Genomic DNA, 11421 nt, shown 5'->3' with positions numbered 1-11421 from the left:
CACTTAATTGTAATTATTAAGTGTCTGAGGCCAGATTTTAACTCAGGTACTCCTGACTCCAGGGCTGGTACTCTATGCACTACGCCATCTAGCTGTCCTATTACTCTATTTCTTAACCAGTACCAGGCAGGTTTTATGACTGCTGCTTTATAGTATAGTTTTAGATCTGGTAGAGCTAGGCCACCTTCCTTTACCTTTTTTTCATCAGTTCCCTGGCTGTTCTTGCCCTTTTGTTGCTTGGGAATTTGATTGGTATGGCACTGAATAAATAATTTAATTTGGGTAGAATTGTCATTTTTATTATATTAGCTCAACCTAACCATGAGCATTTGACATTTTTTTCCAGTTATTTAGATCTGACTTTATTTGGGTGAGGAGAACTTTATAATTATGTTCATACAGTTTCTGGATTTGTCTTGGGAGGTAGATTCCTAGGTATTTAATGTTGTCTACAGTTATTTTAAATGGTATTTCTCTTTCTATTTCTTGTTCTTGGACTTTATTGTTCATACACACACACACACACACACACACACACACTCACACACACACACACACATATATATAAATGTTGATGATTTGTGTGGTTTTATTTTATACTACTTTATGCTACTTTACTGAATTATGATTTTCTCAAGTTCTCTAGGTATACTGCAAAGAGTGAAAGTTTTGCTTCCTCATTGCCAATTCTGATTCCTTCAATTTCTTTTTCTTCTCTTACTGTTACTGCTAGCATTTCTAAAACTACATTGAATAGTAATGGTGATAATGGTCAACCTTGTTTCACCCCTGAATTTGTTAGAAATGCTCTGAATTTATTCCCATTAAATATAATATTTGTTGATGGTTTTTAGATAGATACTATTTATTATTTTAAGGAAAACTCCATTTATTCCTAAACTTTCTAGTGTTTTTAATAAGAATGGATGTTGTATTTTATCAAAGGCTTTTTCAATATCTATTGGGATAATCATATGATTTCTGTTGGTTTATATGTTTAATTATGTTGAGTGTTTTCTGAATATAGAATCATCCTTGCATGACTGGTATAAATCCAACCTGATCCTTGTAATAACTTGCTGTATAGTCTCATTACTAAAATTTTATTATTTAAGATTTTGCATCAATATTCATAAGGGAGATTGGTCTATAATTTTCTTCGTCTGTTTTGGTTCTTCTTAGTTTAGGTATCAGCACAATGTTGGTGTCATAAAAGGAGTTTGGTAGAACGCCTTCTCCTATTTTTTAAAATAGTTTATGTAGAATAGGAATTAATTGTTCCTTAAATGTTTGGTAGAATTCACTTGTAAATCCATCTGGACCTGGAGACTTTTTCTTAGGGAGTTTATTGATGGTTTCTTCAAATTTCTTTTTTCTGAAATGGGGTTAAGTAATTTAATTCTTCTTTTGTTAATCTGGGCACTTTGTATTTTTGTAAATATTCATCCATTTCTCACAAATTGTCCAATTTATTGGCATATAGTTAGGCAAAGTAGCTCCAAATTATCTTTTTTAATTCCCTCCTCATTGGTGGTTAGTTCACCCTTTTCATTTTTGATACTGGTAATTTGGCTATCTTCTTTCTTTTGTCTATTTTATTGACTTTATCATAAAACCAACTCTTAGTTTTATTTATGAGATCAATGGTTTTCTTGCCTTTCATTTTATTAATCTCTCTCTTGATTTTCAGAATTTCTAATTCAGTATTTAATTAAGGATGTTTAATTTGTTTTTTTTCTAGCTTTTTTAGTTGTATACCTAGCTCACTGATCTCCTCTTTCTCTATTTTATTTATATAGGCATTTAGAGATTTAAAGTTTCCCCTCAGAACTTCCTTGACTGCATTCCATAAATTTTGGTATGATATCTCATTATCATTTTCTTGGATATAATTATTATTTATTTCTATTATTGGCTATTTGATCCACCCATTATTTAAGATAAAGTTATTTAATTTCCAATTAGTTCTTGTTTTATCTTTCCCTTTATTACATTAATTTTTATTGCATCATGGTCTGAGAAATGTGCACTTATTATTTCTGCCTTTCTACATTTGATTTTAAGGTTTTTGTGCCCTTGTACATGGTCAATTTTGGTGAAGGTGCCATGTGTTGCTGAGAAAAAAGTATATTCTTTTCTATCCCATTGAGTTTTCTCCAGAGGTCTATCATATCTAAGTTTTCTAAGATTTCATTCACCTTCTTAACTCCTTGTATACTTTGTTGTTAGATCTATCTAGTTCTGGGAGAGGGAGATTGAGGTTTCCCATTATTAAAGTTTTCTGTCTATTTCTCCTCGCAATTCACTCAAGCTTTTCCTCCAGGAATCTGGATGTGCATATATGTTTAATAATGATATAACATCATTTCTAATGGTGCCTTTTAAGAAGATGAAGTTTCCTTCCTCCCATTTAATGAAACTGATTTTTGCTTTTACTTTGTCTGAGATTAGGATCGCTCCCCCAAATTTTTTTACTTCCACTTAAGCATAATATATTTTGCTCCAACCTTTTACCTTTACCCTGTGTGTATCTCTCTGCTTCAAATGTGTTTCTTGTAAACAGCACATTGTAGGATTCTGTTTTTTAATCCATTCTGCTATCTGTTTCTGTTTTATGGGACAGTTCATCGCATTCACATTTTCAGTTAAGATGACTAATTCTGTATTTCCCTCCATGCTATCTTTCTCCATTTATATTTATCTCTTTCCTTTTCTCTTGTTCCTCCTCACCAAAATTTTACTGACTTTCCCCTCTGATTTTTCTTTTACAATTTTAGTTTTCAGTTTGTTTTCATTTATACCTTCCATTCCCTTTTATCAATCCCTCTTCCCTTATCTTTCCCCGTTCCCAGCCCCCCCCCCCCCCCAGATTGTTAGTTTTAAACCCAAGTGAGAATGTACCTTATTTCCTCACTAGGCTAAATCTATTGAATAGAACTTACTCAGTATTTGCATTCTCCCTCCTTTCCCTTTATAAATCTTTGTGCCTCTTCCCTTGGTGCTCTAATATTATTAATCACGTATCATCAATAACTGCTCAGTTAAGTTACCTTGTTCTTGTTTCCTTCATAAGCTCCTATTGTTATCAAGATATCATCACAGATTGTTTATTAGATTGCTTGATAAGCAGCATTGACTCAAATTGCATCAAATCATAATTATAATCATTTTTTATCTTATCCCCCTTACAAGTATTTTTCAAATACACACAGTCATCCTCACAACTCAAAATATCATCCAGAGCCATATCATTTCTTGAACTATTTGTGTCCTTCCCCCCCAAGCCTATTTTCTTTTATGCTTTACCCCATCCCCCACTCAAGGTACTTAACATCTTAAGTGAACCAAAGCCTATTGTGTCTCCCGCTTTAGCCCCACCCCCCAATTCAAAGTACTTAACACCTTGTTAAGTGAAGCACAGGTTGATTCAAACTCTAATGTAATTAACTGAAAGAATCATGAATATCTCTAAGTACTGGGAGACTCTGGAGGTCTCACTGACAACTTTACAAATGATTGTAAGTAATATAGCCACTGTTTCAGGTCCTCATAGTTTATGATGTATAAAGATCGCTAAGTACTGGGATGCTGGGCTCAGCTTCTAGAGGTTTATGATGCCCTCATTAGACAAAGTGAGTGAAAATTGACACTCCTGCTTTTTTTTTTCAGGACTTTTTGTTTCAGACATAGTGAGATCTTGGACCTCTTCAATTAGAGACAAGACCCAATTAAACCCGTATCTTTCTCTTCATTCTCTTCAATTATATTCTACCCTCTAATTTTCCTTAGAGAAGTAAAGTTCTAATGAGTTAGAATTGTTATATCTTCCCTTTTAGGGATCAATATTTGTTTAAAAGAGTTTTGTTTTTTTTCAGTCACCTTTTTCATTTACCTTTTTTATGTAACTCTTCAAAGTCATGTATTTGGCGATTGGATTCTCTGTTCAGTTCTGGTCTTGTGTCAGGAAATTCTGGGAGTCCTATATTTCATTGAACATCCATCTTTCCCTCCGACAATATATGCTGAATTTTGTAGGGTAATACATTCTGGATTGTAATCCCAGGTCCTTAGCTCTCTGAAATATGTTATTTCAGTTCTTGCCATCCTTCATTGTTGAGGCTGATAGATCCTGTGTTAGTCTGATTGTGTTCCCTTTGTATTTGAATTGTTTTCTTTTTACTGTTTGCAATATTCTCTCTTTTATTTGAGGGTTCTGGAATTTGGCTATTATAGCCCTTGGAGTATTTATCCTGGGGTCTCTTTCCAGAGGGGTTCTGTGGATTCTTTCAGTTGTTATATTGTTACCTTGTTCTAGTAGATTGGGGCAGTTTTCCCTTATAATTTCTTGCATGATGTTTTCCAGGTTCTTTTGTTGGTCCAGGGTTTCCAGTAATCCAATGATTTGTAGATCATCTCTCCTGGATCTATTTTCCAGGTCATTTGTTTTCCCCTAGAAGATACTTTACATTTTCTTCAATTTTTTTAGCCCTTTTTTATGGAATCTTATAGTCTTGTAGATTCATTTGTTTCTAGCTGTTCAATTCTAATTTTTAGGATTTTATTTTCTTCAATTACCTTTTGTTTTTCCTTTTCTTTACCTATATATCTTTTTATTTATTTTTCCAAAACATGAAAAGATAACTTTCTTTTTTTGACATTTTAACATTTTATTTATTCCAATTACATACAATAGTAATATGTACCCATCATATTTTGTAAGACTCTGAATCCTACAATTCTCCCCCCACACACAGAAGGCTGTCTGATAGTCTCTACATTGTTTTCATGCCATACATTGATGTAAATTGATTGTGTTATAAGAGTAAACATAAGAATAAACATAAACCCCTCCCCCCCAAGAATATGAGAAACCTCATTCTTGAGAGGCAGAGAGAAAAACATTGTACTTCAGTCTGTGTTCAGATTTCAATGGCTCTGTCTCTGGGGTGAGTTGCTTTCTTTATCATAAGTCCACCAGAGAAGTTGCTTCAATATTTTTCCCACAGTTACTATTACTAGCTGTACCTCCACTCTATTTCTCTTCACTCTCATTTATTCTATTCTCTCTCTCCTTACATCCTGGCCCTGTCCAAAACTGTGTAGAATCTGAGTACCCTCTCCCTTAATCTTCCCTCTTCTATCACCTGTTCCCCCCTTCCTTCTCCCAATTCCACCCCCCTCCCATCCCATCCCTTTCTTCCCAATCCTTCTCCAGGGTAAGATAGATTTCCTCACCCTATTAAGTGTGCATATCATTTCCTCCCTGAGCCATTTCCAATGAGAATGAAGGCTCACTAATTCCCCCTTGCCTTCCCCCCTCCACTCCATTGAAAAAGCTTTTTCTTGATTCATTTGAAATCTCTCAGCTTCTTCTTCATCTCCTTTTCCTTCCTCCCAGTACTTTCCCCCATCATCCATTGACTCCATCCCTTTACCACATCATACCATCATATTCTACTCCTTCCTATGTCCTGTCTATATATACTCCTTCTAACAGCTCTTATAAATGAGAAAGTTCATATGGGTTATCAAAATCTTCCTGTGCAGGAATACAAACAGTTCAACATCATCAAGTTTCTCTATGGTTCACCAGAGTCCTGTACTTGAAGATCAAACTTTCTGTTCAGCTCTGGTCATCTCAATAGGAAAGGTTTTTTTATGTTTTTGCAAGGCAAATGGGGTTAAGTGGCTTTCCCAAGGCCAAACAGCTAGGTAATTATTAAGTGTCTGAGGTTGGATTTGGACTCAGGTACTCCTGATTCCAGGTCTGGTGCTTTATCCACTGTGCCACCTAGCCTCCCCTCAATAGGAAAGTTTGAAAGCCCTCTGTTTCATTGAAAATCCATCTTTTCCCCTGAAAGAGGATGTTCAGTTTTGCTGGGTAGTTGATTCTTGGTTGTAAACCAAGATCTTTTGCCTTCTGGAATATCATATTCCAATCCCTATGAGCCCTTATTGTAGATGTTGCCAGATCCTGTGTAATCCTGACTATGGGACCTCAGTAGTTGAACTGTTTGTTTCTGGCAGCTTTTAGAATTTTCTCTTTGATTTGGGAGTGTAAGAATTTGGCTATAATATTCCTAGAAGTTTTTCTTTTGGGATCTCTTTCAGGGGGTGACTGGTAAATTTGCTGGATTTCTATTTTACCCTCAGCTTCTAGGATCTCAGGGCAATTTTGCTGTATCATTTCTTGAAAAATGAAGTCTAGGTTCTTCTCCTGACCATGGCATTCAGATAGCCCAATAATTTTTAAATTATTTCTTCTGGATCTGTTTTCGAGGTGGACTGTTTTTTCCAATGAGATATTTCACATTTTCTTCTAATTTTTGGCTTTTTTTGGAAGAGTTTTAATTTTTTCCTGATTTCTTGCAAAGTCATCAGCTTCCTTTAGTTCCATTCTGAATTTGAAGGAGTTATTTTTTTCAGAGAGCTTTTTTATCTCCTTTTCCAGCAGGCCAGTTCTGCTTTTTAAGGCATTCTCTTCATTTGCCTTTTGTTTTGCTTTTTCCATTAGGCTTAAACTGTTTTTTTTTTAGGTTTTTTTTTGCAAGGTAAATGGGGTTAAGTGGCTTGCCCAAGGCCACGCAGCTAGGGAATTATTAAGTGTCTGACACTGGATTTGAACCCAGGTACTCCTGACTCCAGGGCCTGTGCTTTATCCACTATGCCACCTAGCTGCCCCCCTTAAACTGGTTTTTAACAGATTATTTTCTTCAGTATTTTTTTGTATGTTTTTCATCAAGCTTTTGATTTGGTTTTCATGATTTTTCTGCATTGCTGTCATTTCTCCTCCCAACTTTTCCTCCACCTCCCTTAATTGCTTTTCAAAGTCTTTTTTTGAGCTCATCCATAGTCTGAATCCATTTTCTATATCTCTTGGTGGTTTTGGATATGGAAGCTTTGATTTTGTCATCATCTGAGTATGTGTTTTGACCTTCCATGGGACTAAAGTAATTCTCTGTGGTCAGATTATTCTTTTTCTGTTGTTTACTCATTTCCTCAGCCAAAGACTAATTTACAGCACTTCCAATGTCTTATGCTCTCTTGCCTGTGCTTTGATATGTAGATGCACCCCCCCCCCCAATGCCCTGGAACTATAAGGAGGGATCCAACAATTAACTAATATCCAAGTTATTTGAGTATCTCTGTTATAGCAAATTTTGAGCAAACTATAGTGGAAGATGAGGCAAGAGATCATTTCTACTTCAAGGAATGGAAGAAGGTAATATAGAGAATATGGATGTACTAAATTTGAACAGACCAATATGAGGAAAAGAAATGAAGTCATTCTAGAAGAGAACAGTGGGATGAAGGGAGCAAGGCAGGGAAAAAATGTCTGGATGAGAAGTCACTTTTGAGGAAAAGATAATAAATTTCTTCATTTGTTAATTTGTTCTTTTTTTTTTAACCAGGTAGACCAATTCAGAACTCCTCTTGAGAAACTTCCTCTATCAGTGCATATTGGCATACTCTTTGACATCTACTCACTAGAAGATGGATACAACCCAAGATTCTATTTAATTTCATAGCTAAAAGGGAGAACTAAATAATGATAATACTAAGTTCTAGTTTTGAATTAAAGTCATCTCTTTTCTCCCATAATGCCAATAGTCCTTGACCATTCCAATCATTACTGTTCTCTATTCATTTCTACTCCTCTAGTGCCTAGTTTTGACTACACAACTTAAAGCTTAATTTTTATTTTGCATTTATTTTTTGTTCCATAAGCTTTTCTGATATTTCCATCTTGTCTCCTCACAAAGATCATGTCCATAAGACATTAGGGAACATATCTTTGATTTCTGAGAGTTTACTCCATAATGTTTGGCACAGTGTTGAATACCTACTAGTTGGTCAATGAAGACTTGTTGGTTGCTTGATTGATACCCCTAATTCCCAGGGAGGGATTTTTCTAAACAAATGATGCCAAATAATCAGACCAAAGATGCAGAATTTATTCTTCTACCATTTTCCAGCAGTCTTCACATTCATTATGCTTTGATCTTCATCTTCTTATTGATTTACCTTCTTACCTTGGTTGGAAACCTTTTGATAATGGCAGTCATCAAGACAGATTCTCACCTGCACACACCCATGTACTTCTTCCTGGTGAACTTATCCTTTTTTGATGTCTTTTATTCCTCAGTCATGGTACCAAAGTTAGTTCAAATACTATTGACCAAGAACAAAACCATCTCCTTCAGTGGATGCCTAGTACAGATTGGACTGACATTTTTTATTGCTTCATCTGAAGCCTTAGTCCTCTCAGCTATGGCCTATGACCGCTACTCAGCCATCTGCAACCCTCTGGTTTATGTGATGGTCATGAGCAAACAATTCTGTGTCTTTCTGACTTGTGGTTCTTGTCTACTTGGAGTCACCAACTCCCTGATCAACACCCTTCCTTTGTTGAGGCTGCACTTCTGTGGCCCCTACTTCATCCACCATTATAGCTGTGAGATGCCTGAACTGTTACCTCTCTCCTGCACTGACCTCTTTCCTAACAAGATGATTTTGTTTACTACCTTGGTCATCTTTGGCTTTGGTTGCTTCTTCCCCATCATGTTTTCTTATACTAAAATTATTTCTGTCATCCTGAAGATCAGCTCAGCCTCAGGCAGGAGGAAAGCCTTTTCTACCTGTTCCTCCCATGTGATTGTGGTGACCTTGTTTTTTGTAACAGGTGTGGGTCAATATCTTAGCCCTGCTACAGGCTCCATCCTGGAGCAAGTCATCTCCCTGCAGTACAGCATTGTGACACCTCTACTGAACCCCATCATATATAGTTTGAAGAATGTGGAAGTCAAAATAGCCATAAAGAAAATGTAGGAAAGTAAAAGTATCCTCTCTGGGACATACTGATTAAGGACTCTATCAGCAGCAGTGCTTATGAGCAGAATCTGAGAAGTCCATAAGAGTTATGACTTTTGATATAAACTCTAGGAATGCCTTAATCTTCTAATACCCTTAGAAATGTAAGAGTCCAAAGAGATCACAGTAATAACAATATAAACCATCCCACCTTATGCCTTGAATTATTCTCAACATTCTATTAATTCATTTGTGCCTAAAAATCTCTGAAAGATAAGTCCAGTATTAGGAATTTTATTTTATCCTTATAATTATATTGTTGCCATTTTGCAGATTCCAAAACTGAGGCATCTAAAACAATACCAGTTCACACAATTAGCTAAGGGGAAAGTTGGGGTGGCAATCCAGGTCTTCCTACTCAGAGTACACTCATGAGGAAGATTTCCATTTGTTGGTTCCTGAGATCTCTTATGGCCCTAGCATACACAATACACACATATACATTTAGTTGATATTTGTATTTCTACTCTATGCAAGGCATAGATTGAATCTGTAAACATAGATTTATTATTTTTGTTTGTCCCTTTTTTCTAATAAAGTTTGGAAAAATTCTGACTTTACACTTTTGGGGAACTTTCAAAAAGAATAATTAAAAAAAAAGGTTCCAAGAGAGTCTAGCCCTTCAATATATGTACACATGAAGACTTTGTGAGTACATCACTATAAAGATTTCTTAAAGTACTCTCTTCCTGCTTGCTAATACCAAAGTACTCAGTTTTATAAATTTTAAATAGATAAATTTGAGTAGATATTGCTAGTATCACTGTTGTTATTATTATTTCCCTTTTCAAACTGTAGGTACCAACACAGATAGTAAAAACAGTCCTGAACTCCACCACTTATCTACAGTCATCAAGCAGGTACAAAATCCTTGTAAGTTTTCTAAGGAATCATACTACTAACCACAAAAGATCAGATAAGCTATAGGACAGTGTGTCAAAACCAAATATATGAAGCCATATTAACTAATTTTACCATGTACAATTGTAAGTAAATCTTTCCCTCCTTCAAAATAAACAAAATCTACCTATAACTTAATAAATTGGTCCTAGGTCAAAGGTGGGGGAGGAGGGTAATTGAGGTTGATAAAAATTTTAATTTGAATAGGGTACAGATTCAGAGGAAACATTTGAACCTAGGTTCTATTCACTTCCAAAGCTGATTTTTACATGTTCCTCAATATCATCTTCAAAAAAGAAAACAAAATGGAAAAATTGGTTTTTGGAAGAGTAGGGTTGGGGGTGGAAATCACTCGAATAAACAAAAAGAAGAGTTATAAGGAACTATTATGCCTCAAGACAATCAGAAAGAAATGACAAAAGAAAAATATTCTCAGATAGTCAATTTACAAAAGAAATGGATAGAGTATTCTATTCACAGTGAAACTGGTGAAAATAATCAAGAGAAGAAATCAATAAAAACTAAGAAAGCTCAGGTCAATATGATGAACAAATTCAAGTCAGGAAACATACGTGGAAAATAAAGTCTGTTTTACTGGTAGCCAGGCAAACCCACCTGAATTGCCATTATTTAGACAAAGGACAAAGAGGATCACAAATCTCATATTCCAACATCAGAAAGGACAAGATGTTCTCTGTCAAGATATGAAACATGACCATGTTGGACTGGGATGTAGAATGTGATACCTGTTGGTATCTGCTAGGTCCACATAAAGCAGAAACCTGTTTCAGGGCATATTGTGCTCTAATAACAATGTAATATTACCTTTCATACTTGTGCCTATAGCTGGTGATGAAGCAGAATAATCTGAAGTAAATGAAACATTATTTATCATTTCATATATCATAATATCTATTGAATTCAGTTACCAAAATCTGTTTAACCATTCCTCAATCAATGAATTCTTAAATGAATATTGACTTAACAAATCACATAAGTAAACCATTTGTGGTGCCTAGAGATAACCTGAAGGTAATTTCTAAAATACAAACTCAATTAGGCCCCAGAGACCAAGATGCATTATCTCTAGATGAGTAGCAAAATCAAAGGATTCTTATATCTAGTGATTAACTAATGTGTTTCTCAATGCTGTTAACCTGAAGATAAATAATAAAAAGTAATAAGCAATAAGCAGTATGGGCTTCATTGAATGATACAAAGAAATGGGAAAAAGAAAGAGAAGAATAAGATGTTTATGAGATGCAGTGATCAACAATGAGAGTGAAAAAGAAAAAAGAAACAATGAGGAGAGGAGGACATTCCAGAATTATACCCTTATGTCAAAGGTCTGGCATGGCAGGGAAGTCAAATTTTTGTGAATACAGTAAAATGTAGGAATTTTGTTTAGTGTTAGAATTGAATATGTTTGCAAGTGAGGGAAAGGGGGAAGGAGGAAGAAAAAGTGGGAGAGAACATTAAAGATGAGAAAGGAATAATACTAGTAAAATAAAGATCATATTCCCCCCTAACAAAATGAGTAATTTAACAATGTATGGTTGTTGAATAAATACTTTTAAATGATTATAACCTGGAATATAAATGTGAAATGCTGAATATAAATTATGGATTTTTTAAAACTAAAAAAAGATA

The 11421-nt window shown here is 35.1% G+C and overlaps 1 protein-coding gene across 1 annotated transcript; it reads left to right on the top strand.

Annotated features, from left to right (window-relative positions):
* Positions 1 to 8055: 8055 nt before the first annotated feature.
* On the top strand, positions 8056 to 8829 carry LOC141512173 (olfactory receptor 5BS1-like). The gene has a single exon (XM_074221022.1). It carries the CDS (start codon positions 8056 to 8058, stop codon positions 8827 to 8829), a length of 774 nt encoding a protein of 257 aa, XP_074077123.1.
* Positions 8830 to 11421: the final 2592 nt, after the last annotated feature.

The sequence above is a fragment of the Macrotis lagotis genome, chromosome 2 (genome assembly GCF_037893015.1).
Source record: "Macrotis lagotis isolate mMagLag1 chromosome 2, bilby.v1.9.chrom.fasta, whole genome shotgun sequence".
Classification (NCBI taxonomy): Eukaryota; Metazoa; Chordata; class Mammalia; order Peramelemorphia; family Peramelidae; genus Macrotis; species Macrotis lagotis.
The sequence above is the reverse complement of the archived record's forward strand: the minus strand, read 5'-3'. Positions and strand labels throughout refer to the sequence as shown.